We start from the raw sequence: 27,145 nt of genomic DNA on the forward strand, positions 1-27,145 counted from the left end.
GAAACTCAAATTTTCGTATACCTTTCCTTTTCATGTCTGTTATGAAAATATAAATAAATACAATATACTGAGCATTATTTCGGTTTATTTTGCAGTAGAAGTAATGTAAAAATTGAAAATAAAGAAGATAAACAAATTTCCGCACACAGACCCGACACCACGACCTTCGGATCACCATTATTTACTGTAACCCTTGCTCCAACCGCTGCCTGGAAACCACTCTCAGATACATCGCCCAAACCTCGCCTAATTGCCGCCAAAACTTCTTTTTTTTTCTAAATCCATGACCATCTGGAGCTACCACTTTCTTCATTTTCGTTTCTGCTGAAGTCCTACATACGCCATAAATTTGGACGAAATGAGTGATGGATGACGAGCAGGTTCTGCCGTCTTGTTAGCGATAGCGTGTGAATATCTGCTTCGGTATGAGAAGCCCAACCTGCAGTTTCCTGACTCAATATCATGAAAGTTGAGGATGTTTGCAATCAGGTGGATGCAGCATTTCTTAGCATCAGAAAAGTATTTGAGTCGGTACCACACCAGCAATTGTGGACAAAAATATAGTTACAAAACTGTTAAGGCTTTCGTGACCGCTTGCTGACAAACTGCCTATTGGCTTCTGTCTCGGGTTCTTCGGCCGACGTTCATCTAATGATTATTCTGACGTTTCGCCAGCACGAGTGGCTGGCATTGTCAAAGCTTCACCCCCCACTGCCGGTAGTGAACTGGAGCCGAGCTCGCGGCCGCAGACTATATGTACCTGGCGCGCCAACGTCCGAGGGCTTCTCCGTGGTCATTTCCGGACCGGTTCTCCTCTTGTTACCAGCGACGGTCGTTCACTGCAGTACGGGAAGCCAGGATCCGTTTACCTTAAGGCTTTCCTCTTTCTTGTTGAAACTGTTAGCGTGCTTTTGTATTTCTACAGCTTCTCTGAACAAGCGCGTGTGATAGAGCTTCTCTACAGTCAGAACTTCCGTGTCGGCGAATTTTATTACGTGGTCGGTCTCATTCAGTGAGTGCTCTGCCACGGCCGATTTCTCCACCTGCCCCAACCTGCAATGTCGCTTATGCTCTTTGATCATGGTGTTAATTGATCGTCCACATGTGCATGGTATACGGTATATTCCCGACATTTCAAGTGCGTCTCTTTTCTCCTTCCCCGATCTAAGACACTCTTTGATCTTCGTTGTCGGTTTAAAAATCGTCTTTCCGCCATGTTTGCGCAATATACGGCCGTTTCTGTCCGTCACTCTGGGAATGTATGGCAGAAAGGCCGTACCCGACATTTCTTTTCTGGTTCCTTACTTCGCTGAGTGTTTGGCTCTGTTACACTTCTAATATAATTTGTGGAGTACCCATTGCTCCTCAGAACAGTTTCCAGGCGTTGCATTTCTCGTTTGAGATGTTGCGGCTCACATGTTCGTCCTGCTCTCGTTACGAGCGTACTAATCATGCCTCTTTTCTGGCTCGGGTGGTGGTTTGACAGTTTGTGCAGTTATCCGTCCGTGTGTGTCGGTTTTCGATACACGCTGTGTCCCAGCTCGGCTCCAGTTGACTACCGGCAATGGAGGGTGAAGCTTTGATAATGCCAGCCACTCGTGCTGGCAAAACGTCAGAAAAATCATTAGAAGAACGTCGGCCGAAGAACCCGAGACAGAAGCCAATAGGCAGTTTGTCAAAAATATAGTTATATGAACCGACTGGATTAAGTATTTCTTGGTAGGGACGACGCTGCATGTAATCTTGGATGGACAGTTCAGATGGTTCAAATGGCTCTAAGTACTATGGGACTTAACATCTGAGGTCATCAGTCTCCTGGACTTAGAACTACTTAAACCTAACTAACTAAGGACATCACACACATCCATGCCCGAGGCAGGATTCGAACCTGCGACCGTAGCAGCAGCACGGTTCCGGACTGAAGCGCCTAGAACCGCTCCGCCACAAAGGCCGGCGGATGGACAGTCATCAGGAGAAGGAGGAGTACAGGCATCCCTCGGGAAACTGTGTTAGGACCCTTGTTGTTCATGTTGTATGTTAATGCTCTCGAAGACAACATTAAGAGTAACCTCAGATATTTTGCAGGGGGTGGACAAAAATATGTAACCACCAAAGACACAACACATTACCATGTGATGTAGGAAAACAGCTGGCATTCAAAACAGCTCGTAGTAGTCTCGGAATGGATAAATAAGGATCCTATATTATTTTCAAGGAAATCTTGTACCGGTCTGTCCACCTCCGTGATTAAATGATCAGCCTAGATGGCTGCCATCTGGAGGACCCGTGTTCGATTCCCGGTACTGTCCACGGATTTTTTGTTGGTTGGAGGACTGGTACGAGGTTCACTCAGCCTCGAGATGCCGACAGAGGCTCTGCGGTCTGGAAAGTCTGAAAAACGGCCAAGAGAGCAGTGTGCTGACCACACGCCTCTCCATACGGCATCCATATTACGCCACGAGACAGAGGATGACACGGCGGCCGGTCGACATCCCTTGGGCATTCACGGCCTGGCGAGGAGCTCTTTTTTTATATTATTCTTCCTGCAAAATAGTGGAAAGTTAAGGTAACGATGATGGAGAGCGATCACTCACCCATCTCTCCAAAGCAGATTACAAAGGCTCAATAATATTGAGATGTCGTGACTGTGGTATCCAGGGCCGATTCGACAATTCATCCTCGTGCTCACTAAACCAGGCCTGGCCAAAATGATCTGTGAACAGGGGTCATCTCGTCTTGCATCCCACTATCATAACTGGGAAACAAACATTGTACCATGGGATGGAGCTGTTCACCCATAATGGTCACATAATCCTTGGCATTAATACGATCTTGCCCATGGAATATCACGCTATAGCTACCCAAATCATCACCGAACCCCTTCCATGTTTCACTCTTGCAACCTAAACTCAGCTCGAAGTTGGAAACATTATGTACCAAGATTCATCCTACCGAATTGCATTCTTCCGTTGCTCCATAGTTCAGGTTTTTATGATCGGCAGCACGTTTTCCTGCTACAGGAATTCGCATCATTAATATGTGGCTTTGGAATTCCAGCTCGCCCTGAAATACCCTGATTATGGAGTTACCTTCGTGTTGTTGACAGAGTTTGAGAGTGCGACATTCAGTTCTGCACTGTCTTTTGCAGCTGCCGTCCTCTCACTTTTTTGTCTCAATCCTCTTTAATGACCATCCGTTACGATCACTCAACACACACTTTCGCCCGCTTTGTTACTTAGTCACCGATGTTTTTCCGCTTTTCCTGTGAGAGGGTTTAAATCTTCTGCGTGGTGCCTCTACGAATACCAATTACGTCGACTTCCTTGGTTACGAAAGCACCCACCATACGAGCATCAACAATTGCCGATGTTCGTCTTCAATTAACTTCGGCGTAACGCACTCACAACTATGCAGATCATTGTTCTGATCACAACTGACACTTGCGAAGTATTGAGGACATTGCACAGGTGCTGTTGGTTGTCAAACAGAACAGCGAAACCAGCAGGATTGGCTAGCATCTGTCTTTATATTCAACCATACATTTCTCCATGGTATTCACATAGTTTTGTCCAACCCCTGTATGATGAAGTAGTCTGAAAAATTCTGTACAAATATCTGTAATTTCACCCCGAGTCGACTCATACAAATATCTGACTGTAAAAATTTGCAAGTATATGATATGGAATGATCAGATAGTGTCAGCCCTAGGTAAGGCAGATGGCAAACTTCGATGCATTGGTGGAATACTGGGGAAATGCGGTCGTCCACAAGTGGCACTACTTACTAATAACTTGTGCGGCCCACCTCAGTGTATGGAACCCTTACCAAAGAAGACTAATTGGGTACATTGAATGTATACAGTGAAGGGATGCATGAATAGTTTGTTCGACTCTTCATCCACCTACGTATCGTTCCCGAAGGTACTGTGCAGGCTAGTTATAGCAAGCACAGAAGCATTTAACAGTACAGAAGAGAATCGAAGAGTTTGAGATGTGGTGCTAAGAAGTCTGTTGAATATCGGGTGGACTCATAAGATAAAGCATGAGGAGCTTCTCCGCAGAAAGCTTCGCTGAAGAATCGGCGAGTAGGCAAATATGGAAAACACTGACGAGACCAAGGGCAGGATGACAGAACATGTGTTAAGACATCAGGGAATAACTTCCACTGTACTAGAGGGTTCTGCAGAGGATGGAAACTGTAAACGAAGACAGATGTTGGAATAAATAATAGAGTACGTAGGGTGCAAGTGCTACTCTGAGGAGAAGAGATTGATACAGGGGTGGAACTCGAGGTGGCCGCATCACACCAGTCAAAAGAACACCGATCAGTGAAAAAGAAGAAAGCTCTTAGGCAGTCAATCTTCCCACGCACCTTATGCGACTGGAACGGAAAGAAACCTAAATATGGTGAGTAAGGATGTTAACTTTCTCGGTCTTTACTATTGATGAAACACTCTCGGTTTTTCAGCCTTGTGGCAGTACTGAGATAGCGCGACATTCAGACAAGTGTCATGTCATTTTCTTCGCCGGAAATGATGAATGTAACACTCTCTGACGCGTGGCGGTTTCTTAACACTGTAATGTGTCTGGACGCCCGAGAGGTTTTAATACCTGTCCTAATCTGAGTTTTCCCGAGTGTTGTTGATTTGGAGGCGAGTTAAAGGCTAAAAATTCTAGCTAATTTATCTTTTAGTGAAATGTGCAATAGATGATGTAACCCTTTATGGCACAAAGATGTTCAATGGGAGGCGGGTCGGATGATTATCTTGGACAGGAAACTTTACGAAAATATTAGAGAGCACTTTGAGTAGAGTAAAAAAAAAATGCATGGGCAATTTTCCTGTTAGAAGAGCACATATCTCTGACGTGGGAAAGGGTGTGTACTAGATAAAATTCTGCATGTGTCCTGTAATCTACAGTGTTCAATTCACGTACTAATTCTCCAGTCACAAATGACCATCACTAACATCGAGGCAGAATGTGTTCTTGCCACTAATACCAAATTATGCCACATACCCTTGCTAATGAAACCTTTGCGCGCGGCTAACTACATTACAGGAGTCAAGTTACATGTCGTGAGTGAAAGACAGTGCAGCTAACAACATCACTGCATCATCACTGCACGGAATCCAGCTACTAGAAAATAACTACTGTTGGTTCTAACTGACGCTCAGAATGTGTCATTGGCCCTACACTGTACTGTGTTTGCCCTATGATTAGTGATGGCTGATCTGTAATATCGCGCCTCACCATAGATATGTACGCCACTAATGTCGAAAACTACGTCTACATCTACATACATACTCCGCAATCCACCATCGGTGCATGGCGGAGGGTACTTCTTACCACAACTAGCATCTTCTATCCCTGTTCCACTCCCAAACAGAACGAGGGAAAAATGATTGCCTATATGCCTCTGTACGAGCCCTTATCTTTGTGGTCTTCCCGTGAAATGTAAGTTGGCGGCAGTAAAATTGTGCTGCAGTCAGCCTCAAATGCTGGTTCTCTAAATTTCCTCAGTAGCGATTCACGAAAGGAACGCCTCCTTTTCTCTAGAGACTCCCACCCGAGTTCCTGAAGCATTTCCGTAACACTCGTGTGATGATCAAACCTACCAGTAACAAATCTAGCAGCCCACCTCTGAATTGCTTCTATGTCCTCCCCGAATCCGACCTGATAGGGATCCCAAACCCTCGAGCAGTACTCAAGAATAGGTCGTATTAGTGTTTTATAAGCGGTCTCCTTTACAGATGAACCACATCTTCCCAGAAATCTACCAATGAACCGAAGACGACTATCCGCCTTCCCCACAACTGCTATTACATGCTTGTCCCACTTCATATCGCTCTACAATGTTACGCCCAAATATTTAATCGACGTGACTGTGTCAAGCGCTACACTACTAATGGAGTATTGAAACATTACAGGATTCTTTTTCCTATTCATCTGCATTAATTTACATTTATCTATATTTAGAGTTAGCTGCCATTCTTTACACCAGCCAGAAATCCTGTCCAAGTCATCTTGTATCCTCCTACAGTGACTCAACGACGACATCTTCCCGTACACCACAGCATCATCAGCAAACAGCCGCACATTGCTATCCACCCTATCCAAAAGATCATTTATGTAGATATAAAACAACAGCGGACCTACCACACTTCCCTGGGGCACTCCAGATGATACCCTCACCTCCGATGAACACTCACCATCGAGGACAACGTACTGGGTTCTATTACTTAAGAAGTCTTCGAGCCACTCACATACTTGGGAACCAATCCCATATGCTCGTACCTTAGTTAGGAGTCTGCAGTGGGGCACCGCGTCAAACGCTTTCCGGAAGTCAAGGAATATGGCATCCGTCTGATACCCTTCCCCCATGGTTCGCAAGATATCATGTGAAAAAAGGGGGATTTGCGTTTCACAGGAGCGATGCTTTCTAAAGCCGTGCTGATGCATGGACTGCAACTTCTCTGTCTCAAGGAAATTCATTATATTCGAACTGAAAATATGTCCGAGTATCCTGCAGCAAACCGATGTTAAGGATATTGGTCTGTAATTTTGAGGATCCGTCCTTCTACCCTTCTTATATACAGGCGTCATCTGCCCGTTTTTCCAGTCGCTCGGGACTTTACATTGGGCAAGAGATTCGCGATAAAATCAAGCTAAGTAAGGAGCCAATGCAGTAGAGTACCCTCTGTAAAACCGGATTGGAATCCCATCGGGACATGGCGATTTAGTTATTTTCAACCCATTCAGCTGCTTCACAACCCCAGGGATGTCTATAACTATGTCCTCGATACGGGAATCTGTACGAGACTCAAACGGCAGTATGTTTGTACGATCCTCCTGCGTGAAAGATTTCTCAAATGCTAAATTTAAAATTTCAGCTTTCGTTTTGCTGTCTTCCGTTGCCAGGCCAGAATGATCAGGGAGTGACTGGATGGAAGCCTTCGACCCGCTTACCGATTTTACGTTGAAACACGTATGTAACGCAGCAGCGATGGCGAGGCATTGTAGCATCTGTGACCAGAGAGTATGCGCTTGACCGCGCGAGTGTTGCGAGCGGTTCTCAGTCAGTAGTAGTCTTTGCGAGTTAGTTGTCGCTATGCAGAGTAGCAGTCAGTCAGTCGTTGCGAGTCTGTAGCTCTGTCTAGTTGAGAGCAGTACTCAGTCTGTAGTCGTCATGCAGAGCGGTCGGTCAGTAGTAGCAGCCCAGTGCGGTTGTGTGATGTAGGCGGTCGGCAACAATGGTCAAGATGAGGAATAAGGTATACTGTTAATTAATATAATCATTAGATAATGAAAAATTTTATTTATTGTAATTATTCTCCAACAAGTCTCCCAATAATAATTTTTTTATTTCAAAAGCATTTTCTCAAAAATTTAATTTTTTATTGAACTCAAGATTTCGTTGCACTTCCCATTTCATTCCACTTCTTTTGAAGAAAAATTCCACTAAAATCACAAAAAAAGACAATATTATTATTTGCAATGCAGTTCCTCCAAGCGGTGCGCAACAACAAGAGCAGATATGTGACATCCATTTATTCTGAGGTAAGACTTTAATTCTGATTGTTTTACACAGGGCCAAAGACCGATATTTCGGTTTAATTGAATTTTCTTGTCACTGAATGGACTTTAATTTTTTGAAGGATTTATATTTGAGTCAGATTGCGAATTTCACATTTTTGTTGCCATTGTCAGTACATTTGATTGTGGGCAGGTTACGCATAGAGCAATGTCCATTAGCATTTCTAATTAGTATCGTCTTTTCTTTAAAAATTTTGTGGGGAGGTTACACTTGGCGACCCTGCCAGGATCGTATTTCGTTGAGAGTCTTTTGAGCAACAGTTAGATATCTGCTCTTGTTTGCTTAGATATAATTAGGATTTAGCGCAACGCTTTTAATAATATTGTGACTTTCTCTCTACAGGTCAACGGCAATTTGTTGCTTTGTTGTATTTGTGTGTTGCTTTTGCATTGTGTTGATTTGTTTTGTGAAAAATTTTGACTATTGTAAAAATGCCGCGAAAGACTGTGAATAGTGTATCGCGAAGTATTGTGAATGAAATTACCGACTTAAACAACGTGACCGATAGTAATTGTGATACGCAACGTAATGATGACAATCCTGCGTTCACTAACAATCAGTGCATTCCAACCACTAATGATGACTTTTACCTTAATGATGAACAAACGAACTCAATTGTCTCGTGTGTTAACTTGACGACAATTGATGACGCGGAACGGTCTATAGTAATGAGCGCTGCCGAGCTTAACACAGCCGATTTAGAAAATCCAAGTAATGTACAGACAAATTTGTCTAATGAAAATGAACAGGATACACAAAGTAGGACAGATTCATTTAATTCCGAAATAATGTCTGACAGTGTACATCCGACTGGTAATCCTTTTTGTAAGTTGCAAAATGACCAAATGGTCACACAAAGCGGGACAATTGCAAATACACCGTCAAATAGTACAGAGAATGGAGTAGATAATGTTACATTGGGTCAAATTATGGCAATATTGCTACAAAATAATGAGCAGATCAAACAACAGAGTGAAAATTTCAAACAACTTAGGGAAGATAATAAACAACAGAGTGAAAATTTCAAACAACTTAGGGAAGATAACAAACAAGATAACGAAAATCTCAAACAACAACTCAATGAACAGGTCAAACAACTTAGGGAAGATAACATACACTTAAATGAAAAACTTGACAATAATGACGAAAATTTCAAACAACTTAGTGAACAAATTACAGCCGTTGCCGCGCAGTGCCATGACACTAAGGAACAGTTGCGCGTGGAAATTGAGGCTTGTTCACAAAAAAATAGCGAAGAAATAAAGTCGGTTGCGTAAGAATTAAGGGAAATGCAAACAGCCGCGACAGATACACTCAGAGACGAAATTAGCGGAGTCGCCAAACAGTGCTCTGAAAAAGCTACACAATTACGGGACGAGTTTAGAGCAATGACGGTAGAACTTTCGCGCACTATGGACGCAAAGATAGACGCGAAATTCGAACAGCAGTACACTCAGATTAACGAGCGCTTTAGTCAGCACATACAGAACAGTAATACGCGTTTCCGCAGATTTATTCAAGATCAAAACAAAGTAAAACGACAAGTCATGGAAACAATCACTGCACAGAGACAGGAGGACAAACGTAAAATATTCGCGAAAGCGAAGACGTATGTAGACAATAATATTACTACAGTGTCCGACAAAATTAATACCATAGAACAATTGAACGCGGAATTACAGGATGAAATTTCTGATCTTAAAGCAAAAACAGATACACACACAGTAAATATTCAAACAGTGACAGATAGATTCGAACAACTAGATCTAACACAGGATTGCGATGTCATCAAAGCGGATGTTAAAAAGCTGAGCGAAACTACGCGCAAGTTGCAAAAACAGATTAATGCGTCTGATTCTAAAACCGATGATCAGGTTAAAATACTGACTGAAAAATGTGATGAATTGGCCAGTCGTATTGATGTTATCGAAAATTCTAATGACAATAAATCAGACGATACTGCACCGGTTTCTTTTATCCAAACACCTGAATTTCAAAATTTACAGCAGACAATTAATGAAATCGATTCATCTAACAACACGTTACGTCGGAAGTTATCAAATTTACAACAAGAAGTAACAGAGATGAAAAACATGTCAGTTAATAACATACCACAACAGACGCCACTTTATGAACATGTGTCAGAGTCACGCAGCGTGTATAATGTGAGCAATTTACAGCAACTACGCGACTTAAAATCCGAAAAGCCACGCGACTTAAAATCTGAAAAGCTACGCAACTTGAAATCCGAAATGACACAGACGAACAGATTCACACACAAACCTGAACGTGTTATCAAACTGAGTGACGAGAACGTAGATTTCGAGCAATTTGCATTTGTAAGCAAATGTAAAGAATTTAATAATGACAGAACACAGATACACGATTTGCACTGTATACGACAATTTATCTTTGTACATTCACCGCTATTATCGGTAATGGAGAAACTAGCTTTGAACCAGATGCGACAATTTATTTTTGTATTTACAACAGCATTGCCTGTAATGAAGAAATTTGAATTAGCACGAATACAACAATTTGCCTTTGAAATTTTACCGCTATTGCCTGTAACACAAAAGCTAAAATTTATTTGCAGTGCGTAAATGACCTCAGGGGATTCATTACGCTTTAATGAATATGTGCCGTAGCGAGCATAGGGCCCCGAGCTGTAGTAGTGCTGTTTCATCTTTAGTTTTCTGCACTGCTGCCTTCTCTTCTACTATCCTTTATATCTATCCAAACTGCTCTTTAACTATTGCTCTTTGTAGTATTAAGAAACATGTAATGAATATCCGATGTGACAAACTTTTACCGAATGTGACAATTTTCAGTAGGCACTCCCGTAATGACAACTACCGCCGTAATTTTAATTACAGATAAAATCGTAATCATCAGTATGTATAAAATTTTGAGCAGTCGGAACCATATTTTTGTAACAATAGATGTTTTTCACCACAATAGCATGAAAGTCAGCCGCTTAGCATACGTAACCAACAATGCAGTCTACAAGGTCAACCAAACTTTAATGTTTCGCCGCGTGCACGTATAGTCCCAGCCCCAACAAATAGTAACGCATGGCAGCAAAGAAATAACTACGTACAGACAACACACTATTTCAACTCGCATCGCTATGCGCCGTATAGGAATTACTATCATGGCAGACGTAAAAATGATGAGCACAATTTTCAGCGTACATTTAATAACAGTCGATCTTATGAGCAGCAACAACATCAGCAACAACAAATAATCATGAATGGAACAGACAATAGGTGTCATCCATAGCGTAACACGTCAGTAAGAAATAACAGAACAGTTCATATAGTGGATATGCCACAGCATCCTCCCGTAAATAACAGGACGAACGATAGAATTTAACCAGATACAGCACAGATTGCATACTACAGTAACGCAAACATTACTTTTGACACGCAGAATTTTGTTCACGAGAATGTTATTTGAAACATGCTTTATTGAATGCTCTACTTTTATCGCACCCAGATCTCACCAGAAATTTTTCCATTGCCACTGACAGCTCTAACACCGCTTTAGGTGTACATATTTTTCAGGAAATTGAAGAAGATGGTTCTACAGTAATTAAAAACATCGCATTTGCAAGTCGCATTTTGTCACCTGCTGAACGAAATTATTCCGTCACAGAACTTGAAACATTATGTGTTGTATGGGCTTTCACGAGATTTAGGCACTTTCTTTACGGCAGACATACCACCGTCTACACAGACCATAGAGATACAATTTTTACTTTCAGCTAAATTCACTCACGACAGGTTAAGCAGATGGAAACTATATTTACAGGAATTTAATTTTACAATAGTTCACATTCCCGGTACGCAAAATGTTATAGCAGACGCACTATCGCGTTCTCTCAGTAACAATCAGCAAGACGTAGCAACCAACTTCTGCAAAGCAAATTTCAGCGTCATGTATATTCAACAAGTTGCATTTGAAAATTTCATTTCGTCGTCATTACGAGACATAGTATTTTTTTTTTTTTCTTCACATGCTTTGGTCAGCTGCGCGAGCTAATGCTTCTGTCCGTCAGCTGTGTTGTCTTCTGCTGTCACTACCAATTTACGACACTCGCAAAACACAAACAAATGTTTTTCAGCAAATGATTAATTTTGACACGTGCAAACTATTACGGATAGTAACAAAGTAGAATCGGAACACAAAAGAACATGTCCGACCTCACTACCATGTTTTTGCTACATCTTTGTCGCTGTTGAACTCACTTCAACATTTGTTACTTTCACTCCGTTACGCAAAGCTACTGCTAAAACTGTTTCGAAAGCATTTGTAAAACATTTTCTATTTCATGTAGGGCATGTAATGAAAGTAATTTCTGGTAATGGATCTCAATTTCGTAGTAGTGTATGGACACGCATGTTGCGAGCTAGAAACATTTCTCCGATCTATATATCCAAGTACCACGCTTCTTCGAACCCTTGTGAAAGATTAATGAAGGAAATTGGTAAGCTGTGCAGAATATACTGCCACAAAAGACATATTGATTGGGATACACACATACTCTCATTCCAAGATGTAATTAATTCCATTCCAAATGAATCCACTATGCTATCTCCGACTGTTATACTGAAAAACGTTGAACCACCGAACAAAATTAAAGAATTAATAGAATTCCCCAAAAATCGTCGCCTACGACACCACGAAATAATTGACATTGTGCTGAACAACATCAAACGTGCCGCAGAGCGCCGGAGAAGACAGCAAAAACAGGTTTGTACACGCCGCGACTTTCACGTTGGACAGAAGATATTAGTACGTACACACGATTTATCCAGCAAATTAAAAGGTAAGTGCAGTAAATTTGAACTTCTATACGCAGGTCCGTATCGGATTCGCAGCATCCCTCACCCCAATGTTGTACACGTCGAAACTTTGAGAACCAGAAAATCGAAAGGCAATCACCATATCTCAAACATTAAACCGTTTATTGAGTGAAACCACTGTATGATTCAACACACTATGATGCCATTTACTAATGCAATTAATTCACCTGACTAATTACTGATGATTATCGTATTTTTTCTTGGCAAGTGCCCGGCAAGGTAAGGTTAGCAGGTCGCTTTTCTTGTCGCCACACATCAGACCATGCATATTTTTCCAGATGAATTTACACATTTACGACTATTTCTGCAATTATATTTATGTGACTACTTATTGATGATTATCGTATTTTTTTTTCTTGGCAAGTGCCCGGCAAGGTAAGGTTAGCAGGTCGCTTTTCTTGTCGTTACACATCAGACCGTGCACATTTTCCATTTTTTTGTGTATATGACTGTACTCCAGTTTTGTTTGTATGCACTATGAAATAGTTAAGATATAACACACACCAGTCGACTTTGACATTTTTTTTTTTGCCTTATGACATCTCAACATCGTGACTGTTTCACATTTTTTTTGCTACTGCATTGTATTATTCTGTGTACATTTTTTCGCATCCGAACACTGTCAATGTCTTGGACATATTACGTTTTCTGTCATGTTATGCTGTATGGTTAATTGTGTCACCATAAACCAGTCATTATTTAGTGGGTATAGGATTTAAATGCAAGACATTAATCTTTGTTCATCAATTTCAGAAAGGAATGATGATTCTAAGAAATAAATTTAACATAAATGGGAATTTCACCTACGGAATAAACGAAAGGAGATGCAATCACTTTATGAGGAAGAGTAAAGGGATCAGGATTAACAAGCATTAACAAGACTATACTATACTCATCACAGAATAGCAGTCTTAACTAATTTTTTCTTTCAGAATACAAGGTGATTGATGCAGGCTGTCAGACTGAACTACACATCTTAGTTTTAGTGATGAAATATGCTAGAGATAAGGAATAGTTAGGTAATGAGTAATGAAGTGATTTTTTGCAGATGATAGTGAATACTGATGAATAATGATGAAGGAAATGGTATTATGAATAATGAAGTTTTTCTTTACAGGTGATGATAATGGTGAAGTTATGATGATATGGATAATGAAGTTTTTTTCTTTATGCTACGTAGTTATTTAAGTATTTGTTGCGGTTTGCTTTGACAGCAGGTGTTACATTGCATAGTAGGATGACGGAAAGTTTTGGAAAGGACAGCTATGGAACACATTTTATACACATTTCACTACTTGTTAATTCGAAGTTCACTACTTTTCAGCATAGTGTGCGTTTCTTCTTTCAGGTCAATAATCCGTTTTTGTATTTTTTCCAGGAGAAGTTTTTCATGACACTTACTAAACCTGTTACTTATTATACCTGTTCTAGTACTTGCATTTTTATATTTTTTACCCATTTGTGTTTATCATTTATAAATGTGATCACATGTACTGCCTTGTTACATAATCTTGCTACAGCTGACTCATGACGAATGACGTTACCTATCCTCATTTGCAGCAATAGGTCAAAAGCAAAAAGTATTATGCCTCAGCAATTAATTATCGATCCCAACGCAATGCATTGGTACCAAAAAAAATGTATTACCAGTCCCACATAATGTCACTAGTTTATGATAATTCTGAATAATACTGATCAACTCTGAATAGCATGTCACTCGAGTAATGACCTCTTAATGAGACTATATTCAAAATAATGCTTTGTCACTAGCTAATAACTGCCACTGTTTATTGTAATGCCTGTGATTACTAATGATTTGACTGTAATTAACTGATTTTTAATAATGACTTTGTAATGATCTGAATAATATTGAATGATGAACTATGTTTTATTCTATTCAATACTTGATGGCCGATGAGTGCCAATAATTAATGTCACTCCACGAATTGTTATTAATTATGCCATTAATTAACTCTTGTTTTCAATGTTCATACTTTGTAATTGGAAATAAATGTGACTGTTTCATAATGCTTTGTAATTAGGAAAAGACTAATGATTCTTAATAGATTGGAATGACACATAATTAATTAACTATGGTACTGTTTAATAATGCTTTGTAATTAATTAAGGCTACAAATGATTAATTAATTAACTGTAATTAGACAAATGATTAATTAACGACAAATGATTAATTAACTGTAATTATACAAATGATTAATTAACTGTAATTAGACAAATGATTAATTAATGACAAATGATTAATTAACTGTAATTAGGAAAAGGTTAATGATTCTTAATTATACTCTGTAAATGAAAAGAATGCGATTATTTCATAATATTTTGTAACCAGGAAAAGAAGGCTACTGATTCTATGTAAAACAATTAATGAACATTTTTCTGTAATACTACATACTTGGTACAGAAATGTTCAATAACTGGGCTATGAATGCCACGAACTATCAATGAAGACTGTAATTGTCAATATTATGTGACTTGATGTCCTTCACCTCATAAGCTGACTACCCTGAACTACTGCAATGTCCATTTGTCCTGTTTATCCCAGTGATCATGGAGCACTATATTTGGTTTTGCACTAATTCTACGTTGGTGTGCCTTGTAAGAGTGTGGTGTTGACACGACATGCTGTCCACCACCATGAGCGATGAAGACATTATTATGGTCCCACTGTTTGGTGTACCTAATGTACTGCCAAAATGAAAACATGGAACATTACTACGACAGTTCAGTGTCTTGGCTACACTGATAAATTCTGATGGGAAAAGAACTTCAAGTTGTGTCACTTGGTGTTGTACTACTGTGGAAAGATATGGACTTTCAGAGCAGCTGTGTGCAATCTAAAGTGCTACAACCATGATGCAATCCTTCCCTTTCCTATCCTGATTCTTGTCACATAAAGAAAAAATTTTTTTTTTGGTAACATCATTTATGTTCATAGGTTATACATTTTTCGATTCGCTAAACTCCAGTGTGAGTACACTTATGTCACTGGTCGACATGATGTTTGCCATTATGTTTATTTGTTGTGAAAATACTATCGACATTTTTCAGTGCATGTGCACTTTGGACATGAATTTTTTTTTGCCATTATGTTTATTTGTTGTGAAAATGCTAAAGACATTTTTCAGTGCATGTACACTTGTCAACATAATATTTTTTGCCAGTCTGTTTATTTGTTCTGAATATGCTAAAGAATTTTTTCAGTGCCTGTGCACTTTGTTATCTGTCAAATAATTTGTATATACTTTTCTGATTTGCTACTATGTTTTGTACTCACATTTTGTCTTTGTCTGATATATTTTGTACTTAGTGCGTGTGCACAACATTTACTTTATGTACTACATCTAATTATTCTTGCCAGTCTGTTTATTTGTTCTGCATATGCTAAAGAATTTTTTCAGTGCCTGTGCACTTTATCTGTCAAAAAGTTTGTATATACTTTTTTCTGATTTGCTACTATGTTTAGTATTCACATTTTGTCCTTGTCTGATATATTTTGTACTTAGTGCGTGTGCACAACATTTAAATATTCTGTAAGTTGTAGGATTTTGTTAATTAAAGAAAAATTTTGCCGCGCTTGGCAAGTCCAAATGACTCACCATCGCTGCCAAATTTTTGCCCCCCGAGTGGAGGGTTATGAAACACGTATGTAACGCAGCAGCGATGGCGAGGCATTGTAGCATCTGTGACCAGAGAGTATGCGCTTGACCGCGCGAGTGTTGCGAGCGGTTCTCAGTCAGTAGTAGTCTTTGCGAGTTAGTTGTCGCTATGCAGAGTAGCAGTCAGTCAGTCGTTGCGAGTCTGTAGCTCTGTCTAGTTGAGAGCAGTACTCAGTCTGTAGTCGTCATGCAGAGCGGTCGGTCAGTAGTAGCAGCCCAGTGCGGTTGTGTGATGTAGGCGGTCGGCAACAATGGTCAAGATGAGGAATAAGGTATACTGTTAATTAATATAATCATTAGATAATGAAAAATTTTATTTATTGTAATTATTCTCCAACAAGTCTCCCAATAATAATTTTTTTATTTCAAAAGCATTTTCTCAAAAATTTAATTTTTTATTGAACTCAAGATTTCGTTGCACTTCCCATTTCATTCCACTTCTTTTGAAGAAAAATTCCACTAAAATCACAAAAAAAGACAATATTATTATTTGCAATGCAGTTCCTCCAAGCGGTGCGCAACAACAAGAGCAGATATGTGACATCCATTTATTCTGAGGTAAGACTTTAATTCTGATTGTTTTACACAGGGCCAAAGACCGATATTTCGGTTTAATTGAATTTTCTTGTCACTGAATGGACTTTAATTTTTTGAAGGATTTATATTTGAGTCAGATTGCGAATTTCACATTTTTGTTGCCATTGTCAGTACATTTGATTGTGGGCAGGTTACGCATAGAGCAATGTCCATTAGCATTTCTAATTAGTATCGTCTTTTCTTTAAAAATTTTGTGGGGAGGTTACAACGTAAGACCAGAATTTCCTTGGGTTTTCAGCACGATCTATTGCTAAGGTATGACGGTGGTAGTGGTTGAATGCTTCGCGCATCGCTCTTTTTTACAGCAGCACGAATCTCTACTAACTTTTGCCTGTCCTTATTCTCCCGATCTTTCTTGTACCGCGAGTGCAACTGTCTTTGCTTCCTGAGCATTCTCCGAATTGCGCTGTTAAACCATGGTGGGTCTTTTCCGTCCGTAACCCACTTCTTCGGCACATACTTGTCCAATGCGTGATTTTCAATGTGTTTGAAATTTGCCCATAATTCTTCCACGTCCATCGTACCGGAAGTAAATGAAGTCGATTCATTTACTAAGTGGGATGCTAACAACTGCTTATCTGCTCTTTCTAGTAAGAATACCCTCCTAGCCTTTTTGACCGACTTTTTAACTTTCGTAACCATAGTTGTAAAGACAACATCATGATCACTAGTCCCTGTCTCGACACTGACACCGTCGATGAGGTCTGGTGACGATAATGATTTGCATCTTTCTTCGACGACCTTCAGAAAGTTTAAATCATGGGTACCATCTCATGTTCAACGTGTTGGGAAAATCTCCGGATGGACCATTCACTCTCTTATATGCCTATTATATAACTTGGCTGAAATTCAGTCAACTGCACGGATTGCACCCTTCGGTAACGCCGTGTAACATTTAGCAACCCCAGTCCGATATGAGGATCAACAGACCCCCCTTTTTTTTTAGAAGGTCAAAGTTTTCATGGCTGAACGCATTCAAATTCATAACGTGATACCTATTTCATTCAACGCATGACGCTTTAAAGCACTCTTTTTCTTCCCCCTACCCGTTCATCATGCTAACATGCAACTCTTCATAGGTGTACATTTTTCTGTACGTAAATTTATGCTTGCAGCCGAGTCTACGATGAGATTCTTTTTGTCAGTCTCTGAAGCACTATCGAAGAGCTCAACTAGTCCAAAGCTTCCTGTGAAATGAATTGTAACTCTGCGTCCTTTCCGACAGATGGCTTCGGTGGCTTATTAAATGTTTTTTGTCATTACGCTCCCAGTTGAAGGATGTCAATTTCAGAACTAACTAATTTAACAGTTTGAAGTCAGTCGCACGCAAACAATAAGGGGCGTAAATGAAGGCTTAGTTCTTTAACCAAAATATTCATACACTGCCTTGGACACGAACTGGATGCAGTACTCACATTCGAGGGACCACTTGTGAAGCTCATTCAGGAAGTCTGCAGGCATCTCTTGGTATACGTCACGGGCCTTCAGCAACCGGCACCTATGGAAGAGGAGACACGTATGTAAAAAGAGATACAGAGGCTCAAAACCGTACAGCGTGTCCCAAAACCTTTAACGTCAAAAATGAACGAATGGTAGAGTATAGTAGAGATAAACAAATTATCGTCGATAATTGATATATAATTTTTTTAATTACATAAACAACTTACACATAAACCACGATCTAATTTATTTATTCTGTCCACATCAGCATCGGCCCTTGTCATCAACACATTATCATCTGTGGCCGATGAAGCCTGTGCTACTCCAGTTACTCTAAGTCCATATATTCATGTCTAACACAGGCAAGGCAGTAAGCGCGACGCACAATGACAGCACGCTTACAGAGAGGGAATGAGTTAAAATCTGATTATTTGGCTGCGATCATACGTGATGATATCTTGTCCCTCTAATGTTTTGCGATCACGCATAAGGTAGGTATCATACCCAACTGGTGGATTTGGCGACAAGACAGGGACACAGTTCCTCTAACATGGTACCAATCTCTAATCCTGTTGCGGATTAATGTATACAAATTTTCACATCTTCACATTATTCAGTCGCCTTCTAATCGAGGTCGATAATGCAAACTAGTTGGGATTCCACCCGACGCGTAAGTAGTCAGTTCCTATCATGGTGCCGGAAGAAATTTTCGTCGCCAATATTTGACAAGCAAATGGAAAAATTGTCTTGATAACCAGACTTTAGGGCTATGTCCTGGTCTCAGTGCCGGACCTGCTACAGAGCTGGGTAATGTGTCGCTGTTAACAGTGGAGGAAGGAGACGTCGTTGTCGATGGCATCCTTCGTGTCGTTTGAGGGAGCTGTCCTGTGTACTGGCCCCATTCTCATCATTTCTTTTCAAAGGATTCCTAATAATGCAAATACTATACAGGGTGAAGAAAAAAAATGCCGCACGGTCATCCCGATTCAAGTAAAAAATTTATCTAGCAAAACCTCGTCCCGCCAAAAGATTTAATAGAAATGCGATTTAAAAAAATGAAGCTCTGGCAACGCCGTAACTGCGTGCAGTGTGGGTAAGAACAAGTAGTATGAATTCTGCATTGTGTCGCAAGTGTCACATTAGCTCAGCGAGGTGAGACAATTCCATTCCGGCAATGGAGGGTGAAGCTTTGACAATTCCAGCCACTCGTGCTGGCGAAACGTCAGAAAAATCATTAGATGAACGTCGGCCGAAGAACCAGAGACAGAAGCCAATAGGCAGTTTGTCATTACATACATTACTTAGACAGTGATTTAGGCAACGAACACTGATAGACAATTTTCATTCATAACAGCCAGTAGTTTATGGAACTTCAGTGATAGGTCCAAAGCATATAATTTAAATCCCCCCAGCACCTGGGAAAGTTTTCCTTTGAAGGCTCGGTTAGGAAGTGACTCATATTGTGCAATACAACACCCTCTCCTGCCAAGTCGTGCATTTGCGATTTAAAATTCTATCAAATTATTGATATGAAACTCCCGAGTAATAATTACGCGCAGCGATAATATTTGACTGTAGCGCTCGGCGCTTGTGTAGAATCTTTGACTCAAATAACAAGCCCACGGTTACGATTTCTTAGATACTTGAAATTACGACCAGCTTGTAGCGAATTTGTTGTGGATGTGTCTGTATTGGTTTTATCATTAATATTTCATGATTAATCAGTTAAACATCGATTACGAACGATTAATTACGATTCTTGGTGAAGTAAATATCTCACGCACGTCGACATTTCGGTTCAGCACTGTTATTTTGTGTAACGTCGTCTTCGTAACTTGATAACGATCTCAACACTCTACTGACTGTCACCGAGTTTTAGCCGAGGCCAAGTACAAATCAAACCAAATCATCAAGAAGAAGAGGCGTTATACATGGAGACACTCTGGTACTTCTTACACCCAAATGCGCTAGTTTGGAAGGGGTCGAACTGTGGCCTTTCGATTGGCGGAATGGTCCTTTTGCAGAATTGCCACACAGTTTTGATGTGCTACGTCAGTGGTATAAATGGTCACGTGAATATTGTCGCAACTGTAGATGAGGTTCCGGACGTCCACGCATCACAGACGCCCGCTAGGATGGTCGTATTGTAAGGGCAGCAATGGCAGATCATACAGCTACCACAGCACAGACAAGAGGGCTTGTGAGCCCAGACGTGTCTCATGAACTGTTGCAAACCAGTAATTAGCAGTGGGACTGCTGGCATACATACTTTAGCCGGTCTTCCACTCACACCACAGCATCGACGTGCATAGCTCTACTGCTGCCATCAGAGAATGAATTGGAAAATGGAATGGCGTGCTGTGGTCTTCAGCAACGAAAGTACATTATGCCGGCACGCAAGTGATGGTCGTTTGCGCGTACGACGTAGACCTGGTGAGTGCCGTCTCGTAGACGGCATTCATGTATATCAGGCCTTATGATCTGGGCTGCGGTAAGCTACAATTCTCGTTCATCTTTGGTGTTTCTGGAGGGGACGCTAACCAGCGCTTGGTACATCCTGAATGTTGTTAGACGCGTTCTTTCCTACTCTTGCAACAGGGAGGTGAAGTGTTATTCTAGCTCGATAATGCTCACATACACACTGCCCGTGAAACACAATATGCTCTGGGAGACTTGCAGCAACTTCCCTGGCCAACCCATCAGATGAATTTGTCTCCAATCTAGAACGTTTGGGATATTATGGGTCAAGAAGTGATTCGTGTGACTCGCTAGCCAACAACTCTTACAAAACTTCGTAAACAGTTCGTGAATATATCCCAGGAAAGCATTCGCCATATGTATGATCGACAGGAAGCCAAAGTCAGCGCCTGTATTGCCATCCGTCGAGGCTACACACATACTAATATGAGTGTTTCAGCAAGGGTCGATACCAGGTACCTTAGAACAGCTCGTGCTATTGATCTGTAAATGTAACCATTTCAAGTACTCCATATGAAATGTTGCAACAATACGGCTTGAGTGAATTAGAAATCTCTAAAAGGATGTATTGTTTTTTTTCTGACACTGCAGTTACGCACATTCATTCTAATAGTGTGATAGCGCGCCATCATACTGTAACCATAGCTCTCGCTGAACATCAGGTGGAACGTTTCATAATGCATCAGGCAAAATATTGCAGAGAGACAGACGACACAGGGATGCATTCAACTTATCTGCAGTGGGTAAGGCCCTAAAAGCACTCTCCCGAGATTCTAGCTCACAGGTTTACGCCAGAGTGTGCCTGAAAGTCACGTTTATCTGGTAACAAGTGGATTGTTCCAAGCAATAATGGCTGTTGTGAAGGAGATAATACCTTCACGGATGATGGTAGATTCGTCTGTCCATATCACTTTATTTATGAAATGTTCATTATCTTCCAATTGGTGCAAAGCCATTCACGAAACTGTGTTCGTCGATTGCGGTCTTCTGATCGCTAGTGTTGAGGTAACATACGAGGTGTGACTGTAAAGTTTTAAGAATGCTTACTGGTTTGGCAGGCAGATACACGGAGGGTGGGGAGTGAGTCATTGCCTTTTCCTTGAACGCCCTCTGACTGGAAACTGCGTTTCCTTTATTCAGTTTGTTGTGGCAGCTGGTTGAGTGCAGGTCTGTTAGGGCTTGTTGCCGGGTTCTGTCTGCGTACAAATGGGCGTAAAAACGGAGCAACGAGTTTGTATGAAATTTTGTTTTAAAACCGGTAAATCAGCTTCTGAGACTTATGAACTATTGAAAACAGCTTTTGGAGATAATTGTATGAGCCAGTCAAATGTTTTTGCCTGGGTCAAGAGATTTAAAAATGTCCGTGAACCATTTGAAGCTGAACCACGGTCCGGGCGTCCTTCCACCTCAAAAACGAATAAAAATGTTGTGAAACTTCGCGAATTAGTGCCCTCTGATCGTAGACTTACAATTAGGGAGATGACTGACGAATTTAATTTAAGTTTCTAAACAGTTCAGTCAATTTTAACTGAAGATGTGAACATGCGTCGAGTGTCCGAAGAATTCCTTCCAAAAATGTTTTCAAGTGACCAGAGGCAATACCGACTTGAAGTGTGCCAAGAACTGATTAATCGGACTAAAAATGACCCATATTTCTTAAATAGAGTAGTACAGATGACGAATCGTGGGTATATGGATATGATCCTGTAACCATAGTGAAGTCTTCGCAGTGGGAGACTCCTGCTTCACCAATACCGAAAAAAGCACGGCAAAGTCGGTCGAAGGTGAAGACAATTTTGGTGATTTTTTTTTTCGATTCTACCGGTATTGTACACCATGAATTTACCTCTGGAGGACAGACACTTAACCAAGAATACTACAAATGTGTACTTGACCGTTTTCGCGAAAGGTTGCGGAAGGAAAGGCCTGCATTGTGGAATGACAGGAGTTGGGTGCTGCACCTTGACAATGCTCCGGCTCATCGTTCCTTCTCCATCGTTGACTTATTGACCAAATTCAAAATTCCTGTGCTTCCATAACTGCCATATTCCCCTCATTTGGCTCCTGCGGACCTCTACCTGTTTCCTAAACTGAAATTTTCACTGAAAGGGAAGCGATTTGACTCGATTGAAGACATCCAGGCAACTACAGAGATCGTACTTAACACACTTCAGGAAAAAAATTTCCAGGAATGTTTCCAAAAGTAGAAACACCGTTGGAGTCGGCGTATTCAGTCAGACCCGGGTTCCCGGGTTCGATTCCCGGCGGGGTCAGGGATTTTCTCTGCCTCGTGATGGCTGGGTGTTGTGTGCTGTCCTTAGGTTAGTTAGGTTTAAGTAGTTCTAAGTTCTAGGGGACTGATGACCGTAGCAGTTAAGTCCCATAGTGCTCAGAGCCATTTGAACCATATTCAGTCAGAAGGGGACTATATTGAAGGAGATGCATCACAGTAGCATGTAAGTACCACCATTGTACAATGACAAGCCAGTTCTTAAAACCTTCCAATCACACCTCGTATAATGATGTGGATGCTGTTCATCATGCGACACTTTAAAAAACAGTCGTTGAGTTATCTGTAACTGCCTTACAATATCACGGGTACTTCGTCGAGATGACTGGTATACGGCTTCAAGAATCGCGTTCACTACTTGTGGAATTCAGTCCTCAGACAACCTCTGTCCATTACCTGTAGACGAAGGTTACCCGTTTCCCGAAGGCGTTGATCCAGTAGACGAAAATCACTCTTATAGCGCCTTTGAGGATACTGCGCAGCATGCGCAATGGCACCAGCAGCTTCCTTATCGGATGCACCCAGCGCCAAAAGCATGTTGAAGTGTTCCTCGTTTGTGTACTCCATCGGCAAGCCGCCCTACATGAACTTGGTAGGAACAGTTATGGTTGTCCACTACGCATAGTAGAGACATGCATGCAGTTTAATGGATTTCACTGTCACTTAACAGGCTGTTGTCATGTGACAAAATGATGTCGTTCTTATAAAGCACAAGAATTAGGTAAAGAAAACTGAAACATAAAGTAGCCACCTGGCGAGGAACTGAATTATAACTCCATAGTGGGTAGCATTTGATGTCCCAGCAGACTCTACTCAGTTAGCTACTATGCCCGCACATCCACTGTCGTCGAGAATTCACAGATATCGCTTCGACGTTCCCCGCCCCCGCCCCCTCCCCCGCCCCCCCCGCCCCAGCAGCGAAGCTGATCTCAAAAGTTTGTGTATATATTGTCCCGGCTAGTTAAGAACCATTCCCTGCCGTGTGGGTCGGTCATAAAACATCTCTGAATCACATTTTGAATGTAGTCGTGTGAACTAGCAGTTGAAAATTGATCACGTTTTTCCAGAGATGTTTCATACACTTTCAACCACGACGGATCCAACAACAGTTTTGATTTTATTTTTATTACTCTAGAGTAACATACCAATTGAGTTTACTAATGTGTTTCCCTGAGTAATTTGATTTAGTTTCTTTAGCAGCTTGTATGCATTCGTTGAATCCTATTAAATCTGTCTGTAAAAAGGTAGATGGCACTGGGGGATTAATGAAAGGAGAGTTAATTCTAGTGTGTATTGTTTCGGTATGATAACAGTCAGTCAGTACTACATTCCTTCGTGTAACTGTCACCGAAGATATGCTTTCCCATGAAATTGTCCTTTGCCATTAATGGTCGATAAATCGTAAATATGTGTCTGTGCCTTACAATGTCGAAGCTTCTCAATTCTCACGACACGATATTAATTATGGGTTCGAATCCTTTCAATGTCTGTTCAGCACAAGTCTTTTAACGGGCACTATTTTTCACTTCCCGTTTATTAGCGGAATCACTTTGACAACGAACGGCAAAGATGCTAGTGTGATAAGGTTCAAACTATTATCGGTCTCAACACTCTTTAATAATTCGCATACAGCGAATAAAGTCTTAATTCAACACAAAAGTTTCCGGATTGTCAATAGATCTCTTCACAATCGTAAGTATAAGATCGTAGCGTTTCGTTTAACACGTACAATCACCATTCACTTGAATATCAATGTTCGTACACCCAGACACCTCTAATTGACTCCGTCTCTGAATTTATCCCAAAATAATCTATTTTCCACCACTCCAATATCTAATCCAGTTCTAAGAAAGCAATTTTATTAGGCTTCAAATCCTAAAATACCGACTACCACGGAAGAACTGCGAACGCACTCGCCACCGCTGAAAACAAAAACTGAAGAGACCTAACAATGCTGCGCATTGGTTTATATATTACACTCAAAACAAAACGCAGCTCTGTTATGTCTTCCTCGGATTCTCTTTGTACTACTTTGCGTTACTCTATTTCGAATATCTACTCTTTGTAAAATTTTAACTAACTATTACTTCGAAATTCTACTGTTGTGTTGGCATAAGAGCCAACACCGTGTTACTAGTGGAGGCCGAAATGCACGCGTTTTAGCTCACGCAGGCTGGCGTGAGGAGGGAAGAACTATACTGACGTGAGGTCTGGAACATGACAAGGAATTAGAATTCAGAAAGCGGACGTAATTAGTTTGATAACTTTAATCCATTAATGATGAACGTCGCTCTTGACGGTACACGATTCACAATATTATCTGTTCAGGATACATAGTAACTGAATATGGCGCCTTGCTAGGCCGTGGCAAATGACGTAGCTGAAGGTGGTGTTGGTGGTGGTTAGTCTTTAACGTCCCGTCGACAACGAGGTCATTAGAGACGGAGCGCAAGCTCGGGTTAGGGAAGGATTGGGAAGGAAATCGGCCGTACCCTTTCAAAGGAACCATCCCGGCATTTGCCTGAAACGATTTAGGGAAATCACGGAAAACCTAAATCAGGATGGCTGGAGACGGGATCGAACCGTCGTCCTCCCGAATGCGAGTCCAGACGTAGCTGAAGGCTATGCTAAACTGTCGTCTCTGCAAATGAGAGCGTATGTAGGCAGTGAACCATCGCTAGCAAAGTCGGCTGTACAACTGGGGCGAGCGCTAGGGAGTCTAGACTAGACCTGCCGTGTGGCGGCGCTCGGTCTGTAATCACTGATAGTGGCGACACCCGAGTCCGACGTATACTAACGGACCGCGGCCGATTTAAAGGCTACCACCTCGCAAGTGTGATGTCTGGCGGTGACACCACAACTACTACCGTTTTTTGGCTCTTATGTCATTTCGTATTACAGAATTTAATCTAATACTCGTTTCTGTATAACCACTCTCTAAAGAACGGTTACACTACAACCGCTGGTACTGTAGTGCGGGGTGATACGCGTTCTTCTGTACATTCCGATGCGCTGCACGATGTGATAGTGTTGAAGCTCCTCATTGTCATACATACGTTTTCAGAATGTATCGATCTGGATAAACTTTTGTCCTGAATCCGGCATTTCTTCCTCACCCTATAGTGTGCAGCCGTTCATCAGTCACCTAGAAGAGGAATAGTCATGTCCTACTGTAAGTGGGAAGTAGGAGTTCCTCTACCTCGGTATTTAAGTGTACCACACGCAGATCAGCGAGTAATTGTGCCAACGCTCTGGTACGAACTTGCTAGGACCTGTAAATTAAGAATGGAGGTGCCCAGACGTCGATGTGAGTCGACACTCTTTCGCAGTAGATTTCCATTGCTCTGGCAGCCACGGGTTCTCACGTCTGGTACACAGAGACTGCACGCAACAAAAGCTGCAATCCGTGCTTTCGCGTGAGGACCACTAGCGCCCCGGCCAAATGTGACGCTTTCGCCCAGCATATTCGGCTGCGTGGGCAGCACCGGCGAAAGCAGCATTCCGACAAGACGCTCTCAGGAAGGTCACGCAGCTGAAATAGAGGTCAGCAAACACACAGTGCTCTGACCATACCGCCCACTCCTTAGCAAGCAGCTGCAACCTTCACATGCTCTCCACAGAAGAGGATTTACGACATACAGCCAAGTAGAAGCATTTCCATTCCAGATGGCGAATCTACACTGTCCAGTGGCCGACGTGGTGCAAAGAAAAGTCAGTGGTATTCCGGATGAAACTTCCCCCATCTCTTATGACCTAGACATTGACGACCAATTCACACTCATCTCACGAATGGCCTCAAGATTACATGGCGTATAAATTTTCCTCTGTAACATAATCGTTGTTATTAGGGTCTAACTGCAGTGTCCAGCTTTTCCCGGGGTGAATAATATCATGAATAATATCTGCCACACAGTGATTGGCCCTGCGCCTTGTTGATACTCATAGCGAATGCAAGCCGCCTGGGAAACTGCAGTCACTTTAAACTGTAGGACATATTTGAACCACTGGGTATCAAAGGAATGCGACGAATCAATACGTCCCACCTATATGAAAAGGTGATTAGTGCGCCATCTGTTATTATAGTTTGCGAAAAGTATATCATTCGGTTTCTGGAGAACTTATCTTCTATTGTTTCAATTCAGTTTTCACTGTTTCAAGTAGGGCTGTGATTGAGCACTGTTCGAATTGTTCGAATAGCTTAC

At 41.3% G+C, this 27,145-nt stretch overlaps 1 protein-coding gene across 1 annotated transcript in view; it reads right to left on the reverse strand.

Annotated features, from left to right (window-relative positions):
* LOC124622940 (probable cytochrome P450 301a1, mitochondrial) overlaps positions 1-27,145 on the reverse strand; it is a 216,917-nt gene that overhangs the window by 91,001 nt on the left and 98,771 nt on the right. The window contains exon 4 of the mRNA XM_047148730.1: positions 18,151-18,233. Within this exon, the coding sequence (XP_047004686.1) occupies positions 18,151-18,233 (83 nt within the window). The remainder of the gene's footprint in view (positions 1-18,150; positions 18,234-27,145) is intronic.

The sequence above is a fragment of the Schistocerca americana genome, chromosome 7 (assembly GCF_021461395.2).
Source record: "Schistocerca americana isolate TAMUIC-IGC-003095 chromosome 7, iqSchAmer2.1, whole genome shotgun sequence".
Taxonomy (NCBI): domain Eukaryota; kingdom Metazoa; phylum Arthropoda; class Insecta; order Orthoptera; family Acrididae; genus Schistocerca; species Schistocerca americana.